This window comes from Muscardinus avellanarius (genome assembly GCF_963383645.1).
Source record: "Muscardinus avellanarius genome assembly, chromosome: 3".
NCBI classification, from domain to species: domain Eukaryota; kingdom Metazoa; phylum Chordata; class Mammalia; order Rodentia; family Gliridae; genus Muscardinus; species Muscardinus avellanarius.
Genome location: NC_137788.1, coordinates 67352646 through 67375529, shown reverse-complemented (window position 1 = coordinate 67375529; position 22884 = coordinate 67352646). Strand labels below are relative to the sequence as shown.

The window sequence follows — 22884 nt, the reverse complement described above, 5'->3', positions numbered from 1 at the left end:
CCTATTTGGAAAACTGAAGGTTCTTCAAAAGGCTAAGCTTAAATTTCCACATGCAGTTCCACCCTCAAGAAATAAAAACATGTACTCCACACAAAAACACATGCTTCCACAAATAGGGGTGCATAATGAACAGTTTATTGTAAAATACACAAAATTAACTTATAACATTTTGATGTTTCAGAATGGATGATATAGGATTGAGATTTTTCACTTCCGGAAGACTTGATATTATTTCTGCCAGTGTCTATAGAATTTTCCACCTTCCCACTTGTGAATATGTTTTAATGATGCTTAGATTTATATGGTGTAATCGCATCTATGTAAAAACATAAAGAGAAAAAAGATCTTAAGAAAACATCCTCAAATTTTTACACGCTATGCTGTCTCTTGTTTAGAAAATTCCTGTTTATAAAATTTATATAATTTTTACTTTATTTTTCTATATTTCTAAATTTACCATAATAGCCATTTATTTAAAATATTTTAAATATGCTATTGACATAAGAACTCACATTGTGTGATTTCTAAAAAACCTGAATAAAATGTTTAAAAATATTTTTTATTAAGCAAGTTAGCAAAATATTTAATGGAGTGTTTACATGTTTTTACCACACCACATAAAATTACAAGTACTAAGGTTATACATATGCTAATTTGATTTAGTTATCCCACAATGTATACATATATCAAAACATCATGTACATGATGAGTATATCACTTTTATTTAACTAAAAATAAATTAAAAAGATACATTAAGTAACTTAAGACTTTAATAAGTATGCATTTTAAGATTTCAAGAATGCCATTTAAAGAATAAAAGCCAAAAACTTAAATTCCAAAACAGTAAAGGTTTAAAATAATAGAATAAGTGGGGACCAATAAATAAATAAATAAATAAATAAATAAACCCAGAGGAAGGAAAAAAAGTAAACTGAAATAAATAAATAAAATGTCAAATACAAAAATCAATGTTTAAATAATATAGTACCACAACATAGAAATACAGAGCAAAAATCAAAATAAATACAAATGAGCTAAATATAATTCTTAAAAGATAGAGATTATAGCTTTAAATCAAAAGATATACTCAAATGAGCTAAATATAATTCTTAAAAGATAGAGATTATACCTTTAAATCAAAAGACATACTCAGTACTGTTCTTAATCTCAGACAATAGGGTCCTGATCTGGATTTTGTGCTTGGGTATTGCTATTCAAAATATTGCTCTTGGGCCAAAAGCAGCAGTATCACTTAGATGACTATTAGAAATGCTGGCTCCCAGGCCTCACCTTAGAACTAGAGATTCTGAATCTATATTTTAATAAGTTCCTCCAGGTGACTCATAGGAACATTAATGCTTGAGAAGGGTGGATATTAGTGGCACCGAATGTCACAAACACACAGATTTTACACAAAACCACATGAGCATTTCTGTCACTCTGTCAGAGCACCATCTGCAATCCCAGACATCTACTGCTGTGTCCAGTAACATTCACCCCAAAACATGTGCTTCTCCACACTCCTGCCCTATAGCATTTAAACAATACACTTCTGTATTCAAATGCCATGACTTGCAGGTTGCACTGCTGCGGAGAAGCAGCCGGTCACGCCTTATTCTGTGTGTGCGTGCGTGCGTGTGCATGTGCATGTGTGTGTTTGAAGGAGGAAAGAATGAGCAGAATTTGAAGTTACAGCAAAATAGAACCTAAAAGAAATTCCAGGGGAAAAATATAAAAAATAAACAAAAAGTATGTCCACACTTTTAAAAATTGGAAACAATGGCCGGGCATGGTGGCACACGCTTGTGATCAGAATTCGGGAGGTGGAGACTGGAGGATCGCAGTTTGCGGACAGCCTCAGCTAATCAGTGAGGCCCTGTGCAACTCAGCGAGACCCTGTTTCAAAAAATAAAATAAAAAGATGAAAAAAATAGGGCTTGGAGTGTAGCTTAGAGGCAGAATGCCCCTTTGTTTCATTCTTAGTACCGCAATAAAATAAATAAATAAATAAATAAGAAATAATGAAAATGGATAAACTTCAGTTAAGCAACATCCACATCAACTCCCAAGAGCATATTACACATTTTTTATTTAATGAAGGTTAAGTTACTAATTTAAACAATAAAAATGAGCAGAGAATTATTGTGATCAAACTATAACTGAAATAGGTCAGATGAAACTTTTGAAACTTAAAAATCTTTTTAAAATGAAGACAGAAATGATTGAATGAAGCAATTATTATGTTTGGGGGCTTCTACTATCCTGTTCGTAAGACCTGAAAATATTAAGGACAGGCCTGGACATACATGGAATGTAAGTACAAAGAAATACTGAAAATGATGAAAAGATGAAAAAAGATATAAAAGGCAAACAGTAACAAAGGAAACCTAAATGGCTACTTTAATATCAGCAAAATGTAAATAAAATAATCATATCCACTTTTTAAAAACATAATATGCTCATATTAAAGTTTAAAAGAAATTCAATGCAAAAATAAACACAAATTATATCATCACTTATATAATAATGCATTTTTTTCAAAATTTTAACATGATTTTAAGAAATACAGTTAATGCAATAATTGGCTTATCTTTGTTCTTTTATTTCTTTTTATTTTAGTGTATGTGCGTGGGGTGGGCAGCCAGCCACAGAGCAGCTCTGTAGGTGAGAGCTGAGTCCCAGGTGCTACCATGGGGTTTGCAGGGGGAGGAAAAAAAGGATGGGGCTGCAGAAAGGGCATGGGAACGCCAGCATTCACTGCAACATTACTCTTGGTCGCCAAAAGGTGGACAAGACCCACAGGTGATGAGAAAAAACAAAATGTGGAATAGCCACACAGTTGGGTGTAGTGGTACACACCTGCAATCCCAGTAGTTGGGAGGCTGACACAGGAGGATTGAAGGTTTAGATCTAACCTCAGCAAATTAGTGAGATCCTGTTTCAAAATAAAATATAAAAAGGACTGGGGGTGTAGATGGAGGTAGAATGTTCCTGGATTAAGTCTCCAATACAAAGACAAAAAATTTTAAAAAAGCAAAACAAAATAAAATAAAGAACAAAATATCATTCAGCCTTAACAGGGCATGAAGCTTTGGCACATGCTACAGAATGCACAAACCTTGAAAGCATTATGCTAACTGACACGAGTCAGACAAGAATGGGGTTAGAGCCCCTCCAAGGAGGCTCGATGAAGGGACTTTGTTCTCTCTGATTCCTCTGCCTTCAGTCACATGAGGACACAGCCTTCTTGTATAACAGATCCCACTCATGTGAATATTTAGACTGGTCATATTCATAGAGAGAGAAAATAGATTTGTGGTTACTAAGAACGGGGGAAGAAAGAATGAGAGGTTTTTGCTTAATAATTGTTCCTCTGTTAGGGACAATAAAAAAATTGGAAATAAGTTGATTGTTGTACAGGTTATGAACATAGATAATACCACTGAATTATATTTTTAAAATGATTAAATTTTCCCATTTTAATATACATTTTTGTTATATATTATAAATACACACATAATCACACTGAAAGGATTTCCAATAAATGGGAAAGATTGTGGTTCTTCAACCCAGAGGATAAAGGAGGACTTAGGGAGCAGAAGAGAGGACAGAGCTGACACAGAGCTTGTTAGCAAAGCTCTCTGGTGTTTTCAAATTCATCTCTTTACTTGGAAGCCACCAACTAAGGTGTACAAAATATAACCCCTCTAGTTGATCATCATGGGAGAGCCAGGCCTGAGAGTCTCTAAAGACAGAATTATTCGATCATGGAAGGATGAGTTCTGAGATTATTCCAAAATGAAGACATAGTAGCACAGAGTTTTTAAAAAATATATGAAATAAAGAGTACCTCAGAGACCTTACCAAAAAAAAATAATCAAGGAAAACAGAGAATTCAATAAATTGGGTTAAAATAAGATAAAGGTATTAATGAGTTTTATAAAAATAGAAGATGGAAAAATAAATACGGAAAAGGTCACTAATTAAGAAAAAGGTGATAATTATAATTGTGCTGTAAGATTTCTTTCTAGGAAGGAGAGTTACGTCAAACAAAGCAAACCTTCTCTGTATATATAAAGAAATTGGATAGACACTGTTTATGGACAGGACATTAAATCACAGAGCAAAGGTCCAGAAAATAAAGGCAAACACTAGGGCATATGGTGGACAGGGGCCACCCCTCTGACCAAGAAACTGGTGATCATTTCTCCAGTGCTCTGGAAGTGCCCTGTGGGGTCACCAGGAGCCATAGACCCAAAGCAGCTGGTTGGAGGAAATTTAGAGAAAAGTGACAAGATGAATTAAATAACTACTGGGAATGGTTTATAAATTAAGAATTTATAACTTAATAATTGCTTAAACATTCCGCAGCTGGAGAGAAAGAGATGGGGATGGAAGCATTGCCACACTGAAAGGAATGCTAGGGTTGCAAAGGACAGAGAAGGAGAGGTGTGTTGAAGCTGGTAGCGGTATTAGTAAGTGGAGACATCGGCACAAACCTCATGACATATTTTCTAATTATTCCAACTCCAATTGAAATATATTTTGGTTTTAGATTATTGAGCATAATAAGTATTTTTTGGTGGTACTGGGGTTCCTGCAAACCCTCTACCTCTGGCCTACACTCCCAGACATATTATATATATATATTTAGGAACAGCCAGAGAGACTGCTTTAAACCAGTGCGATCATCCTGTCTCCGCCTCCCAAGTGGGGGGATTACAAGCATGCGCCACCATGCCTAGCATAATAAGTCTTTTTAACTGGGATCTCAGAGCTCATATTGATCCCTCCCCCTTTATATCATGAAATACATCATATTGTTAAAGAAACATACACATAGAGACTATATATATCCAGCACAGATGAATAGAAAATGGTAATAATCTATATTAAGATGTCTTATATACATACCTTGATATATATAAAAATATCTGTAATGAAATATATTAACAAATTAGCCATAATTACATTTAGTGGTAGATTTCTGAATAATTATCCTTTTCCTCTTATTACTTTTTGTCATTATGAGAAAACAATGATGCATATGCACTTACTATGGGTAAGGAGGGACCTTTGTTTTTTCAAAACTAGTATTTTGGTTTTCTCTTTCCTTATTTCTTTATTGACCTACTGTAGTAAGGATGAGGCAGAGGAAACTTTTCCCAGACAGAAGGCATTCTGTACTCTCAAATATGGCCTACAGGCACAGTTTGTATGAAATACTGTTGAGTTTTGGTGTTTTTAGTTTGCCACAAAATCCCAGAAGATACTTAAAGAAGTTTCTGGCTCCATTCCATCCTTCAAAATTTCCAAAGGTTTGGATGCTCTGAATGCCCATTAAAAATGGTCCTTTCCTTGCACACCAGTCAATAGCAAGATTCATAACTCCCCAGAGGACCTGCATCTGCTCAGATTACAGTGGTGCTGTGGTGCTCATTTCAGAGGAAAGCCTGGCTGCTACTGGACCCCAGTAGTCAGTAGTCCTCATCAGAGAAATTTATTTTTTATTTTTTTTCTGGCACTGGGGATGGAACCCAGGGGCATTCTACCTCTGAGCTACACCCCCAGTCCTATTTTTTAATTTTATTTTGAAACAGAATCTCACAGAGTTACAGAGGGTCTTTCTCATAGCTGAGGCTGTCTGCAAACCTGTTTCAGCCTCCCAATGCTGAGATTACAAGTGTGTACCACCTCGCCCATTGGGAAATATATTTTTGAATAGTGTTTTGCCCATTGATATCCTTTTATCCAATAGAACATAAAATGATATTCAAATGTAGTAGTGTCAAATAACTGAACATTTATAGTGAGGAGCTCATGACAAGCCACACTTACTTGTTTTTTCTTCATTTCATGTCTGTGACTAAGAGAAAAGAAACAACTGGTGTTCTCTCTCTCTCTCTCTCTCTCTCTCTCTCTGTGTGTGTGTGTGTGTGTGTGTGTGTGTGTGTGTGCGTTTTACTGGGGATTGAACCTAAGGGCATTCTACCTCTTTAGCTACACCTCCAGCCCTTTTTATTTTTTGCTTTGAAATAGGGTCTTGCTAAGTTGTTGAGATTCTTACTACATTGCTGAGGCTGGTCTCAAACCTGCAATCCTCCTATATCATTCTCCCAAGTACTGAGATTAGAGGTATAAGTCATCACATGAAGATTTGTTCCTTATTTTTAGTCCTGAGTCTAATTATCTTATCTTTTCTTGTTATAGTTTGAATGTGTCTCTTCCAATATTCAGGTGTTAGTCAATTGATCTTTGACAAAGGGGCCAAATACATCTGCTAGAGAAAAGACAGCCTTTTCAACAAATGGTGCTGGGAGAACTGGCTATCCATTTATAGAAAAAATGGAGCTAAATCCTTACCTCTCAGCCTGTACAGGAGTCAACTTGAGATAGATCAAAGTCCTAGAGGTTAGACCAAGACTATGAAGATATTAGAGGAGAGCATAGGTTCAACACTCCAACATGTAGGCCCAGGTAGTGACTTCCTCAACCAGACCTCCTAAATTAAAATTAATTTCCTCCAGTAAATTAAAACAAGAATTAAAAAGTGGGATGGCATCAAACTAAAAAGTTTCTGCTCATCAAAGGAAATCATCAAAAGTCAAAAGAGAAAGCCTACAGAATGGGAGAAGATTTTTTACCAGCTATCCCTCTGATAAAGGGCTAATATTCAGAATACACAAAGAACTTAAAAGACTTTATACTAGAAAAACAAATAACTCAATCAAGAAATGGGCAACTGAATTGAATAGACTCTTTACAAAAGAAGAGATACAAATGGCCAATAGAATGCCGGGCGTGGTGGCGCACGCTTGTAATCCCCGCGCTTGGGAGGCGGAGACAGGAGGATCGCGCAGGTTCGAAGCCAGCCACACTGGCGTAAGAGACCCTGTTTCAAAAATATAAAATAGGTCTGGGAGTGTAGCCCGGAGGTAGAAGGGCTTCCAGGAACCCCAGTACCACCAAAAAAATTAAAAAAAAAATAAATAAATAAATAAAATATTTAAATTTAAAATTAAAAAAAAAAACAAATGGCCAATAGATACATGAAAAAATGTTCAGCATTATTAGCCATCAGGGAGATGCAAATCAAAACTATATTGAGATTTCTTCTAACCCCAATCAGAATGGCAAGCATAGAAAAGTCAAAGGACAATAAATTGCCAAACTATGAAACCAACCTAGGTGTCCATCAACAGATGAATGGATTACAAAGTTATGGGAAATACACACAATGGATTTCTACACAGCAATAATGAAGAACAAAATTACTTCATTCATGAGAAAATGGAAGGACCTGGAGAACATCATGTTAAGTGAGATTAGCCAAGCACAGAAAGAGAAGGGACATATGTTTTCCCTAATATGTGTGAGCTAGGGAGTATCTGGGATACCAGAGGGACTCCTGAGAATGGAGAAGAACCTCAGTGAAGCCAGGGAGGAACAGTAAGGAGGAGAAAGACTGATATGCATTAATAGAAATACTACCATCGACTACATATGAACATATGCGTGTGAATATGCCATTTTTAATCTGGAAACTTGGTATTGGGAGGCGAGAAATGGAGAGGTGGGGGGCATAAAATATGGTGTGTATGTATGCCATTGTCAACATGATTTACATTATGATATGAGACTATAATGCACCAATAAAAGCAAAAAAAAAAAAAAAAACAAAAAAAAAACCCCCAAAACACCAGGCCACAAGGGGTCTTTCCTCATGAATGGGATTACATGTCCTTAAAAATGAGCTTCCTTAGGGAGCTTGCTCTCATTTGCCCTTCCACCTTCAGCCAGGTGACCACACAGCCCCCTTTCCCACTTCCAAACACAGCCCTTATCAGATACCAAAGGCTTGTGGCTTGATTGGCTTGATCATGGGCCTCCATCTTTCAGAACCATAAGAAATAAATTCCAGTACTTTATAAATCACTCAGTCTTTGGAATTCTGTCATTGCAGCATAAAACAGACCACACCCTCCACTACTGCAGGCCCATCCAGTGGGGATACCCTGTTCTTCATAGTATCTTTCTTTGATGTTTATTTCTAGACTTTTGGATTAAAAACGTATCACATTTCAAGCTGAGTCCCCAACCACACACAGTTGTTAATGAGAGAAGTGGGCACGGTTCTTCAAGGGATTAGTGTTGGCCAGGGCACAGAGGCAAAACTTCACTCAGTGTGGCTGGGGCACCAGGACGGGAGACTACACCTAAGTTCCTACAGTCCCTTTTCCTTTTTCTGTGTACTGGACTATAAGCAGTATGTTATCACTTTCTGCACTTTCATTGTTCGAAACTTCTATGAGTGGAACAAAAATGAAACACATCAATCAGTTTTATGATTTTCAGTGCAGTGTAGAAGCAGGAACTACTTCAGGTAATGCGAGACAATGTGGATGTAACCTCGACAGCAGCCTGGCAGGTGCAGCATTTCCGAGTTGCTCCAAATATGGGCCCCATAAACCTCAAGTTCATTTAGATGTACAGTATACGTTTGTGTTCCCAATCAAATGCTTTTGAATGAATTAGGAACCAGACTCCCTCTTGACAAATTTTACATTACTTTATGGCCAATTTCCTTCTGATGCAAGTGGAATGGAAACTTTACTTTCTTTAGCAGTTGTTAACAAACTTAAGTGATTGAAAAGAATGGTAATTGCTTTCTCTATAGCTATGCGGGAAACGGAAGGGGAGAAAACTGTTCTCTGCCTCATATTTCCGATAGATCTATACCTGGCAAGATGTGTTTGCAACAAAGTCTCCCTTGACAAGATTATTCTAGAATACAGTCAGCCCACTCCACTGTAGGGCTGTTGTATAATGAAGTCCCTGCCGGCACATTTTTCCCACATCCCCCTGGCTCTGCTGCAGGTGGAGGGTTTAAATCCTGTTGTCCCCAGCAGGCATTCTGAAGGCTCCATGAGCAGCATGTTCCAGTCCTAACCATAACTTCACTGTCTCCTATTTTGCTCAAGTTACTTTGTGGTATTAAGATGCATAGCAAGGCTTGAAATTAGACAAAGTTGGAGTACCATCTGGGATCATCCCCAGACTTTTCACCAACTATTGAGAGGCAATCTTGAGCCACAAATGTTCTGCTGCGGGAAGCTGCATTCGGAATGTGCAGAGACACAGTGGTGTGCACGACCCCAGAAACCCAGGGCAGGCAGAAACCATAGGCCTCTTCATCCTCTGACCACCAGCATCACTCAAGAATTTGCTACCTGGTCTCTCTTCTCATTACCCAGGACTACTCTAACCTAGGCCCTGCCAAAGCCAGAGTTACCCATTGAAACACACATCTGATACAGCTGATGTGTCGCAAACCAGCTCAGTCTAATTGGGGCGCGAGTCCACTCGCGGTCGAGAGCCTCAGCAAAGATGGGGAAGGATTAGAGTGAAGTACTGCAGCCTCTTCTCTGCAGCGATTCTTTCCCTTCTAGGAACTAAGAGTTCCTAGTGACGGTGCTCTCTAGAAAGAATCTGATATGGACAAAGGCTTCTTGAGCCAATGACAATTTATTACAGGAACCCAGAAAAATTTATACCCTTCACCAGCGAGATTAATAATAGGAGAAAAAAGAAAAGGGGCGTAATCACAGCAAAACAATAGTGAATTACATGCAAACAAAGTAAATGACTAGTCCAGCTTTCAGCTGGCTTTTGGCTTTCAAGAGATTAACTCCGGATCCTCTCCCAGATCTTGCAGACAAGCAGTTCCAAAGGGCAATCTTCCAGAAGAAACGGGCACGCCCAAGGCTTGGAGGCTTCTCGGGGAATCTTCTTTAACTTTCTTGGAACTTTCCATCTTTGGGGATCAGTTCATATAGCAAGTGTGGGGAGATGTGGTGATTCAGGTGGATGTGATAAGAGTTTCTTCAGGTGTTGGCATCTTACCTTCTAAATCTGAAAGCTTAAGCAAACCCACAACACAGTTTGGCAGACAAAACACCACAAACAACACCATGAAGTTCTTGGATTTAGTTGTCAGATGTATTTCCTTAGCTGCTGAACACTCTCCTTTAGACAACAAGCCTAATAAAAGCCTATTCATCTTTAATAATCCTTTTCCCTGTCACAAACCCTCTGCAACCTGCTTCTAACTTTCTAATTCCTTTCTTTCCAGTTGGGACGTTCTTATGATAAGCTCTTCTTCATGCAAAAATGCTTTTCTTACTCTTACGGTATTTCCTTTCCTTCATACATATATATTTAGAGCATCTGTCCTTTATTTTGTCATTTTCATTTCTAACCATGCGGCCAGTCTCTCTGTCTCGGGGAATGCTCATACTGGGAGTAAAAGTCAACAATCTTTTTCCTTCAGCTCTATTGTATTTGGGCAACTAAGTTGTTCATCAACTAAATTGCTTTGAAGTCACACACAAAGTTTTATCTTCTCTGTCTCTAGGCAGGATCTCAAGGGTAAACAGAGTTACCTTAAACTGAGCTACTGGTTACCGGAGTTAATGGCTTAACCTTAGTTAGTGATAGGAATGAGGGTCGGAGACCATTTGTGATTACTGCAGCTGGAATGCTTATCACAGCATCTGAGTTCTGGCCAGTTTTTTCATTACTATTGAGCAGAGCCAAGGGTGTTTAGACAAATTATTAGAGAATTTATTTCCACGGACTCAATTTCTTTCATAGTCCTGATCTCACATCACCGGAGCAATTCGTGTAGAGAGTTAAAAGGAATCATTACCAAGAAAATAATAGTCATGAAGGATATCTAAAAGTGGGGGGTACTTTGGCCAGAGACGACACCTCCTTCTCGGGGCTTGTTGCCGATTGGCTATGTGGAGTGGGGTCTCAACACATAGATGCCGAGGCAGCAGGCGGTCTCGGCACTGATGGAATTACTCCTCCAGCTTACCTTTTGAAGAATTCCTCAAAGATTTCCGGAGAAAAACTCCAGTATTTCTATCTAGAGGTGCACTGTAATTTTATGCCTGTTTGTCTATCTCTTCCCAATAGATGCAAGTTCAATGGAGTCAGGAATTAAACCTTATTCATTATTTGTTGCCTTTTGGGTGCTAACATACTGCTAGGTATACAGTAGATGCTCAATATTGATTAACAAATGAGGGGATGAGTGCACACTGTTAACTTCCTCTTCAGAGGAGCTCAGGCCTAGAAATTATCTGACTCTTTTATAAAAGAGCTCACCTAGCCGGGTGTGGTGGCGCACGCTTGTAATCCCCGTGCTTGTGAGGCAGAGAAAGGAGGATTGTGCTGGTTCGGAGCCAGACTCGCTGGCTTAGGAGACCCTGTTTCCAAATAAAAACAATATAAAATAGGTCTGGGAGTGTAACCCGGAGGTAGAAGGGCTTCCAGGAACCCCAGTACCATGAAAATAAATAAATAAATTAAATGAATAAATTAAAAATAAAAGAGCTCACCAGTATAAAGTTTGGGCATGTCACCCTCCTCCCCGCCTGCCATGATAGCAAACTATTCTCAAACATAGGCATCACTGCATCTGGACATCTGGCCTAACATTCTGGAAAGGTCATCAAATGCTGCTCTTTATTAAAGGAGAAGCAGAAATTAAAGATATGTATGCCACACATGCAAAGTCCTTCTGTCCCCATTATCATTTCTGTCCATTCTCATGATTAGTGAGTCTATTAGCCAGATTTGTTCATATCTCTTTATATTATGTATAACCACAACTGGACTCTGTCTGCTCAACACACAACAAAAATTTAATGAGCTTTGACACATATGAGAAGCAGTTCTAGGTTTTGGAGATATCAAGATGGATTAGTTATGTTCTTGGCGTCACAAAGATAGTCTAGTCATGGAGACAAACAAAAGGATAAATAATGGCAATACGCTGTAATCAGAGGCATTCATAAAACGCAAAGAATATTTTAGCATCTACCAAGGTATGGTAATTATAATACAGTCCCACGCAGCATAATAGCATTTTGGTCAACAAAAGACCATGCCTATGATAGTGGTCTCATAAGATTATATAGCCTAGGGATATTGTACCTATCTTAGCTTGTGCATGTATAATCTAGGATGTTTGCCTAATGACAAAATTACCCAATAATGCATTTATCAGAATATATTCTCACAGTTGAGTGATGCCTGACTGTATTTATTTCCATCTGTTTTTGCCACGGGCAGAGATTAGGTCCATCTCTCAGTTTCCCCCTTCTCTACCGTGTTGACAAAAAGTAGGTACTCAGCCAAGGTGTGGTTGGTTGACTGATGCATGAGTGGCCTAAGAGAATGTCAGACCTATTCCATATAGAGATTATATCTGGGAAAACTTTACAAAGGAGATGCTTGAGCCGGATGTTAATGAATGATTAGTTCTCTAGCTGGCAAACGAAAGGAGAAGGGGCAATTCCTGCTGAAGGAAAGGCGGGTAAGTGTGTAACAGCAAGCTGTGCTCCCATGGCACTTGGAGCGTGAGCTGTGGGAGGTGAGGTTGAGAAAGTAGGTCAGGTGGACCCTGTTGAGCCTTCCTAAGGTGTCTGAACTTACTCCTCTAGGCCACGGGAGGCGACTGGAAGCACACAGGGAACAGAAGCAGGTCTGTAAGTAAAAATGCAATAGTGCTTGTGGTTCAGCCAGCGGAGATATCCCAGATGCGCAATTAATTTCCAGAATATGCTTCCTTATAAAAAATAATTGTTTAACTCTGCATTTCAGACTCCCAGAGTATACTCAGACTCGGTGAGGTTCCTAAGAACTCTATAGACACTTCCTTACCCATGAAGAGAACATAATAAAAAAAAAGTTTTCTCTTCATACTGAGCTACAACAACTCTCAAGGTTAATTTTCCCTACCATAGGTAAAATGGTTTCTTATTTGCCTGAAGTAATTCAGAGGAAGTATTCCATCTCAGAATTTAGGGGGAGTCAATGATATTTGCAGAATGGCAGTTCTTCAAACAGTTGGTTAACAGAGTCTCCTGATGATGCTTTCTTCCCCACTGTGGAGAAGGTAATTCAGCTAAATGAGTGGTCTGGTCATGGCATTTTCTGCAAATAATTAAACATGACACTCCTTTTGGCTTGGGCTTTTTAAAGGGAAAGTCTGCTCTGATTTTCAAATTGCACAAGTTACATTAGTTTCATGCATTTTATGCCACCTTTAGAGTACTCACTGCAAAAGTCAGCCATTGGTGAAAGCCTTTTTTATAACTATCCAGAGGCACAGTCTCATGTTCATTTCAGAATAATAGGATGTTTAAATATTTATTTCTTTCCAATAACTGGGTAGGCCTAGGTTCTTCATTTTAATAAATTCTACCCAAATAATGTTGAGTCACTGCTTAGGAGAAACTGGCACTGAATTTCCCTTATGGTAATGATGTTCATGTCAGAGCCTCAGATTTTATCCCTAGCTCTGTCACTAAACTGTGACCTTGGGCAAATCATAAGATCACTTGTGAATTCCTTTTGATGATTTTTAACTTTCCCATGTTGCTTGCAAATTCTGGGTATGTTTTAAGATATCTGATTAGTGCAAGAAGGTAGAAATGAATTAGTTATGAAACTACAAATTGTAGAAGGAGAAATTTATATTTATGATGTGCAGCTATTTCTGTTCAGAAACTGCAAGTGGTCAGAAACTCTCAAGGTAGGCTGAATTTAGAAGAAATGTAAAAATTCTTGCATAAACAATACTCAATCATTTGACAAATATTTATTGAAGACTCAGACATTATGTTAAAACCTGGGAACACTGTGGTATAAGGAAGAAGAAATCCCGAACCTCCAAAAACTGACTATCTAGCAAGAAAGGCAGACAACTTTAGACAAGAAATAACAATAAACCTGAATAAGAATTATCATGGGATTCCAACTATAAAGACAAAAGCTACAGCTCAGATCTAACCTGGGCTACATGTCAGGGAATACTTCCCTGTGGCCGAGCTGTCTAAGCTAAGAGCACGGATTTCCGTGATTTTTGTTTGGAAAAAATATAGAATACAGTAAATATATTTATTTGTCCCAGGCCCAGACTAAGCATTTAAGACTAAAAAAGCATGTGGAAATGAATCTGTACATCTCATAAATACCTCTATCCCCTAAATTTTAGCAATCATCTGATTATAAATTCATTGACTCTGAAGGGAATTTTTCTCTTGGATCAAGTTCAAGGGTATAGGTAATAATAGTATTTAAGAGATAATCATTCATTGGTTTTCTATAATTGTGATTCTACATAGATTCTCAAAAAGTATATAATAAATATACTTGTTGATTAATGATGTTTTTAACTTTAAAAATCCTTTCTCATCTTTAATCTTTCTTTATCCTAATATTTGCAAGTCAGAAATTATTTTTTACAGTCACCTGACCCTTGAGGCTATGGAAATTTACCTCTGTAACAGGTATGTTTCCAGGATAAATGTGATTGTAAATACTCTAATATAAAATAAGTATATAACAATTATATTCATATGCATCAAAGTATAAACTATGGGATTTAGGTCAGGCTCTGATAGTTACCATGTATTACAGAGAGGACTAAACCGGGGTAGTCCCTCATAAGAGTCCAGGGGATCCTATATCATATCAAAGAAAAAAATATTTTGAATGTAAAATTAATCCACTCAGGTGGTGCATACCTGAAATCTCAATACTTGGGAGGTAGAGATAGGAAGAGCACAGGTGCAAGGCCAGCCTTAGCAATGTAGTAAGACTCTTAAAATCTACCAAGACTATTTCAAAATAAAAAATAATATGATCCTGTATTCAATCCCCAGTAACACCCCCCACACACACAGCTAATAAATAATGGAATGCTAGTTTGAAAGCTTTATACATTTCTAGATAAAATAGTATTTAACTTATTTTACATTTGGAGAAAGACTACAGATTTGTCTCCTTCAATGCCAGTGCCTTGATTTACTGTTTTGTGGTTTCGTATTATTATTCAGCACTTGTTTTATTACTTTTCTTAATTTTTTGTGGATTTTTGCAGTAGAGATGGTGTTCTCTACTGCCCAATTTTGAAACTATTAAATCTTCAAGTATTTACTAAGGGCTATGATTAGTTCAAAGATCTTGAAATGAATGAGATACAGAACTCTTTACTGGTTGTGATGACTCAAAATTTCAAACAGTGATACTCAAACTTTATGTGTACAAGGATCATAAGAAAAACTAGTTAAAACATAGATTCCTACATCTTATTCCCAAAGATTCTTGTTTTAAATCATTCCTCCCAAGCCGGGCGTGGTGGCACACACTTGTAATCCTGGTGCTTGGGAGGCGGAGACAGGAGGATCGATCTTGCAGGTTTGAAGCCAGCCTTGCTGGCTTAAGAGACCCTGTTTCCAAGTAAAAATATTAAAAATTAGGTGTCTGGGAGTGTAGCCTGGAGATAGCCTGGAGGAACCCAAGTATCACCAAAAAAAAAAAAAAAATCATTCTTCCCTGTTCAACTCCATTAATGATATTACTATTCTTGTTTGCATAATAAATGAGGCATTCTGAGAGGCCTTGGGCCTGTGCTCATATTTCTTGGAGATATTCTTGGTGAAGAAACTCTGTACTTCTTCTCATCCCCACTTTTCTCTCTCAATAAATATTTATTGTATACACACTAACTGCCAAGCTCCTGTAACTGAAGTGGTCAACAAAACATACAGAGGCTTTGCTGTCTAGGCACTTAGATTCCAGTCAGGGGAAGGAAGACAATAGCTAAATAAACTTGGAGTTTTTTTCATATATTGGTATGCATTACAAGGAAAATAAAATGTAATAAAATATAATAAAGAATGACTATTGTGGATGGGATTAAAATACAGGTTCTATAAGAAGATGCCATGACCTTTAAAAGAGAAACATGCAAAGACCTTGGGGAAGAGCTTTCCAGGAAAAGGCCACCCCAAGGCCAAAAGTCACAAGGCAATAAAGAACAGCAAGAAAACCAGAAATCCTGAAACTCGAGAGGGCGAGCACTCGTCTAAATAACTCATGGAGAAGATACAGGAAGATACAGGTATATAGGGATTTCTCCTGAGAGAAGGAGGAAAAAAATGCTTCTAGTGATCACAGAATTAAAGGTTAGTTATTTTAATAAACGTTACACAAACACATCTCCTGTTAAAAGTAATCACATTATTGCAGTTTTTATTAGCAAAACAATTTCCTGGTTTTACTTGCTTGATGCTCTGTGGTAATGGTTTCATCATCACTGGCAGATTATATTTTGTAAGACCCGAGCCCTGGAACTTAGCCTACTTTGAATTTCATCAGAATCCAAATGATTTGTCCTTCACTGGATTACTCAAGTGCCATCAAATAGAGTCTAATAAACAGTATAAACTTGTCTTTAAGAATTTATACACTTCTCTAAGCTAGGCGGGGTGGTCATGTGGGTAAAACCATCACTTGGGAGGCTGAGAGATCAGAGGTTCCGTATCAGCCTCAGCAACTTAGCAAGCTCCTCCGCAACCTAGTGAGAACTTGTTTCCAAATAAAAAATAAGGCGAGGGGTTTAGCTCAGAGGTGGGATGCCCCTGAGTTCAATCCTAAGCACCACCAAAAGAAAAGAAAAAATTTATTTATACACTTTTCTGAAGGAAGAATACTTATCCAACAATTTCCAAATAAGTTATATGACATGTTTCATGATTACTCTGGCTTTGGATTATTTTTCAGTTGTTTTGACTTGTTTTATCACTCCAACTGGACATTAGCATGGTTACTAGTGCTAAACAGTTTGGATTCATCTGGGTAACTGAGTGCCTGAGGACAGAAGGAACCAAGGACAACCATGTTACTGGTGTGTATAAAATCCATGCCTGGGGGATGCTGCTGAAGTGAGGAGATAGCTGCTCAGCTCAGACCCCATTGATCGCTCACTGCCCTTTCATAAGCCATCTCAGAAAAGGGTGGTCCAGGTGACGGGGCTGTGTGTGATAAGGGCCTCGTCACCGGAAATGGGAATCTGCTCACAGTTTCATTTCCCAGGGCCCACCAGATTGCAAAAGACTTTATCTACCCAGACCAGATCCAGACTGGAAACTCAATTGTATTTTATGTCTCCGTCTACACTGCTGCATCTCTTGGATTTTTCCTCTGAGGATTGCTTGATTATAGTGTGTGTGTGTGTGTGTGTGTGTGTGTGTGTGTGTGTGTGTGTTTTAGTTTAGTTATACATTATATTGCAGTTCTAAATGCAAAAGTTTCTCACAGCCATGAAAATTGGTTTCTTTACTTCTGTCTGGCCAGTCTGGTTAGAAATCAATGGCTCCCAAAAATGGGAACTGGGAGAGCAAGGACGGGATACAGATAGAAGAACTGTAGCAGCAAGCACGCAAACAGATGGAGATGAGTTGGGGGAACACTTGTGGGAAAAGATCTGGGAGGAGGATTTGGGAAAGAAAAGAAAAACTAACAGGAAATATCACAAGAAACTCCTGAGTAGCCTTCATTTAGTCATACTGGCATTATGATTACATCTCACATCTTCTGTAAAAGAGGAAGTAGGGAATATGACCAGGGAAAGTAAATATTTTAAGCTTCAACACATACTGCTCATCACGGGCTTGACTTGCAGGATGTCTTTCAACAAAAAGTGCCTAGTGATTTAATCTCAACAGTAATTTAGTCCGCAGCCATATGAGACAAGACTATCATTACGGACAGGCTGTAATTTGTGAAATTCAGGTGCCCGGGATTAGGACCACCTGTTGAATTTAATCTTGGAGTTATAATGTTAATACCATCGTGTAACTGAACATAAACACTACATATTCATCAGACTTTGGGACTTCCAGCTATGGAGATGTGAACAGTTTCCTAAACAGTATGTGTAACTCTCTCTAGACTCTGTAGATCTATGGCAAATAAAAAGTCAGTTGGAATTTGGATTTAATATGCAGCAGTGTATGGCATCCTGATTATCACATTCAACAGATCCTACCATTTTCCTGAGGCCTGGTGTTAGTGTGAGAGTGAAAAAATGAACAATATTAATATCATCTGGCAATAGAATAAGCAGAGGAGAACTCTGAGTTCTTACTTCCTATTGTATTAATTGGAGAAAAAATTCCTAGCAATATTCTAACCCATGATTTCCATCTCTGCTTAAGCAAGCCTATAGGGTGATACAGAATGGAACTTAATTAGATGGCAACTTTTGGAGGGGACATAAAGATTTAACAGTCAACCATCAGAGAGTCATTAGAAATGGAACTCCACCCAGTTTTCAGGCAGCCAAATAATAGCAGCAAAGAGGGTTGGCAAATGTGTTTACACTTAGTTCTGTGAGCTGCTTGCAATATTGACTAAAGAGAGGTTATAGATCTTAAGATTTTCACTTGTTCCTTTGTTTGGGGTAGGGTAATCTTTGTTGAAACTTTGCATATGGAGTTTTGTGACATTTTGGTATTTTGGATTTCTACAGAAGAATTTCGTTGATACTGGTAACTATGGGCAAAAAAGGACCCTTTTCTGCCAAGAATTCCAAAGACTTGCACACAGTACTTATCACTCACATAGAACTTCACACTTAACAAAAACCATTTTGCTACAGAGTATTTACATTTTTTAAATGTGGAGTTCCAATCTTTCTTCTAAAGTACAAAAGGGCTATTCTTCATTTTAATTATATAAAGCTCTGGTATACTGAAAATGGAATCAAACACATCCCTGTGAAAAAACCATATTTAGTAAATGAACATGAAGGCATCATGCTTTTCTTAAACTATCAATATCTTAGCTGGTGTCTTTTCAGCGGTAGAATACAAGAAAGAATTAGGAATATCTTCCCAAAAGCAAATTAGAGCTTTCAGTAAATTGATCTTTTGACACCCTATTAATCAAAGCTTCACGTGTCTTAGCCATTTCCACTAAATAATAGCTATAAAAACCTACGAGTCCAATATATTCATCAGACACCAGTCACACATACACATCACTTCCACCCACAGCCAGAAGCAGTGTCTAAACTTCCCTAGAACTTTCCTGGAGCCCTTATCGGTTGCTCACACAAGCAGATTCAGAGTATGTAATCAATCAACAACCAAGAAAGAAAGCTGAAGCTGTGATTGTAAAACCTAAGGCCCTCTGCTTTGGGATTTTAAGAGTCTACCAGCCACTCTTTCCAAAAAATTACTTCCTAATCAAATTGCTCCCTCCTTTCAGTGTTCCTGAAATCTTCCCAGTACAAGTGCCACCTTTCCAAAGAAACTTTCCCTGCTTTCTGAAGAGTGTGATCTTTTCTCTCTGTACCCCACAGCATTGTTTATAGCTGCCATTTACTATACATTTACATCAGTTTAATCTGTCTACACATTTCATAATCCTTTGATTTTTCCTGAGGTGTTCAAAGACCCGGAAAGGCTGGATTCTGCCCTAAATGGTTTTGTACTATCCAAATACTTAGCGTTATACATTGCACAGGTGAGTGGCAATATTATGATTGTTGCTTCAAATTAAGTTTGGCTTTTTCATGCATAGTAAGAGGGACGTCTTTTCACACAAAGAGGAAGGCATCTGCAAAATTCACTTGGATTCACGATCATAGAACTTGATAAAATAAAAAGTAAAAGGGTTGGGAGATTTCAAGAAATCCTATAGCTTTATACAGCGGATACAGAGTGGAAGAGTGTTTTAATAAAAGCACATTAGCAGCTTCATATAATGAGGGATGCATTTAAACTGTATTAAAATATCCTCAAAATCAGGAAACTTGATTAGGATTCTCCCAGAGGCTTCATACACCGAAACCAGAGATTTATTATTCCAGGGAAAGGAGGCTCAATTTTAAAAAATTCATCTTATTAATTATTAGCCAAGCTAGGCGGTAGCTTCCCGCCGGAAGGCAGAGGAAAACAGGCTTTCAAGCCAATGGAAGCCGAGTTTGTGCCTCCAGCCTTCCGCGCTTGCCTGGGCACCGCTCCCCAGGGCTGAAATAATTCAACCCACAGCAATCCCGAGAGGAGATCAGAGGAGAACGGGGAGGTCGGGCAGTGGCCGCCTGCAGGCTGTGCCTCAGCCTCAGGTTCCATCATAGCAACCCTGGGGCCGCTCCCCGCGCCCTGCGGGGTTTCCTCCCACCCGGGAGAGACCAGACTGCCAAACCGAGGCTTCAGCAACAGGACGTCCACGCAGCTACTACGCTGGGGCTCAGAAGATTCTAGTTTCAGGGCCATCCATAACTGTTAGGGGATTAGGTTTGGGGGTCCACTCACCGCATCCCTTTTCCCCGAAAAACTCTGCATCCTTCTGCAAATGGGAATCCACACCAAGAAGAGGGTAGCCCACCCCTCGCCACTAGTCCTCTCCCCCGTCCAGCCTCCGCAGGGCACCTACTCACGGCGCCCCCCAGCCCCGGGAAAGGGGGAAGGCTCAGGTGTGCGGGATGCCCCGCCGGGCGGCGCGCGGGCCGGCGGGCCAGCATCACCTTGTGGTCCGCCACGCCGAGGTATCCGTCCAGCGGCCGCGGTCCCGCGGGGGCTGCGAGGCGCGGCTGGGGGCTGCCCTCCGCCGCGGGCTGCGCGCTGCCGGTCGCCGGCGCCTGCTGCTGCTGCCGCTGCTGCTGCGGGGGTCGCTCCTTCTGGCCGCCGAGGCTGCTGTACACGAGCAACAAGCTGGTGCACATGGTGGTGAGCGCCAAACACACTGCCAGACCATGGCGCTGCGGGGGGCGGGAGAGAACGGAGCGGAGCTGCTGAGCGCGGCGCCCGCAGGAGCGCGCCCCGCGGGGACCCCGCGCCGCGGCCGGGCGGGCGGGCGGGGAGCTCGGCGGCGGGGGTCCGCGGCCCCCAGCGCGCGCCCGGGGGGAGCAGGCTCGGCCGGCGAGTGCGGCCGGGGATGCTCCGCGCCGCCGCCTCCCGGCTCGCTCGGTAGAGGGCAGGTGGTGCGCGGCGTCCGGCGGCCGGAGGGAGAGCGCGCCCGCGGCGGGGCAGGACGGGCGCGCACTTTGGGGAGGGCGTCTGTCCCAGCTAGGCTGCTGGAAATCTTCAGCCTGTGCACGCCCTTTCTTCCTGAGCCCCTGGGGTTCTACCCTGGCGATCCGGGCAAGTTTGAAACCCGACAGGGAAACCAAGAAAGTCTGCAAAGGTGCCCCCTCCCCGCCCCTCTGAGTTTCTGCCAGGCTGTTGCTCGGGAGCATCCCCCGCTCGGGAGCCAGCCGCCCATTCCCCTCCCGCGCCGCCAGCTCCCCGCCAGTCCCTCGGACTTCTCGCTGGAGATCCCGGGAGCCGGGCAACCCGAGGACCCATCCCGAATTCCGAACCAGGCAGAGCCAGGGAACCCGGAGGAGGCGCGGAGCAGGTGGAAAGTTGTCCCTTTGTAACTGGCGACCTCGCGGCCCGGGGTTAGGCACCCTGGAGGTTCCCCGCCGCGCCCCCTCCCCGACGCTAAGCTCGAGGGTCCTGGCTCCTGCCCGGCGGAGTTGCAACAACCGACTCACCATCAGGGTCTTCATTTTGGACACGTCTTTTGTGCGGAATCCTCAGGCACGCGCGTCCGGGGCCACTTTTTCTTGGAGGGTTTCCATGGTGTGAGATGGGGCAGAGGCAGTTCTGATTTTTGCGCCAGCGGCTGGCCGCGGCTGAGCTGGCGCCAGAGCCCCGGGACCCCAGAAGCGCCGCTGTTGCAGAGATTAGAGACAGAATTAAAACTGAACCGGACCCTCGTAGTCTCTGAGTGATCTACACAACTGCCGCCTGCCGCCGCCTGCTGGGTCCTAAAGACCTCTGCATTGCCCCTCCCCGCCCCCAAATAATAATATTTTCAGCTGAGTGAAATTTCTGAGGCGAGAGAGTTAACTGTACAGGTGTACCCATTTCTTGGTTCGAGGGCTTATTTATCTTTTATGAAGTCATCAAGCAGAAAGAGAGGAGAACCCAATTGGATCCTGAATGTGATAGCCATTTGAAAATTTGCGAACTGAATTTTATGTTTTGTGATTTTGATATAAACAAGTCAACCTCTCAAATGTCAATATCCCTATTTGGCGCTTTTGAGTTTATGTTCATAGCCTGGAGAAATCTATCATAAAATGATTTTTCCTAAAGAATTGTGTTATCTCAGTTTTCGAGTTGTAAGCTTTCTAATTTCTTATTCTCCCTTAATTTTACTTTTTAAAATCTGGTATTCCCATGCAATGTTTAGATTATCCTATTTCATTGAAATTATTTCATCCATTATTTACTTCAATTTTTTTTTTTTTTGCGGTACTGGGGATGGAATCCAGGAGCATTATACCTCTGAACTATACCCCCAGCCCTATTTTTTATTCTTTATTTTGAAACAGGGTCTCACTGAGTTGCAGAGGGCCTCACTAAGTAGCTGAGGCTGGCGGCGAACCCAGATCCTCCTTTCCCAGCCTCCCAAATGCTGGGATTACAAGTGTGCCATGCCTGGCTGCATCAAAGATTTTTATTTCTATGGCTACCTGAACTTTGAGGTTCCTTGTGTTTCATCTAACTGATTTTTAAAGTTTAGAAATATTAAGCAATCCTATCTATGTGATTTAAAGGACCTGTAGATTCTTCCTAATTTCCACAAAGAATTTCTGGCTTTTAGAGATAAAAATGCTTCTGGCTTTTTTATGAGAATCCTAAGAACCTAGGCATGGTGGCACACCTTGTAATCCCCATACTTGGGAGGCTTAGACAGGAGGATTGAAGGTTCCCAGTCAGCCTCAGCTGCTTAGTAAGGTCCTTTGCAACCTAGCAAGACTCTGTTTAAAAAAAAAATAAAAAGAATTAAAAATAGGACTGGGAGTGTATCTCAGATGTAGAATTTCCCTGGGTTCAATCCCCAGTACCCCCCTCCAGAATTCTAAGGCCATTGGTGCTTAGTGGTGTTGGTCTACTGCACTGAAGGTACATAATTTCACATTCAGAAAGTTGATTAAAACTAAAGACACAATTATTGTTCCATGTT

General features: G+C 40.4%; 1 protein-coding gene across 1 annotated transcript in view; it reads right to left on the bottom strand.

The window, feature by feature from the left end:
• Positions 1-21418, bottom strand: part of ST6GALNAC5 (ST6 N-acetylgalactosaminide alpha-2,6-sialyltransferase 5) — a gene marked incomplete at both ends in the record, with an annotated part of 188241 nt that extends 166823 nt beyond the window's left edge. The window contains 2 exons of the mRNA XM_080691167.1: positions 20393-20626; positions 21404-21418. Coding sequence (XP_080547293.1) covers positions 20393-20626; positions 21404-21418 — 249 coding nt within the window. The remainder of the gene's footprint in view (positions 1-20392; positions 20627-21403) is intronic.
• Between the last annotated feature and the right edge of the window lie 1466 nt (positions 21419-22884).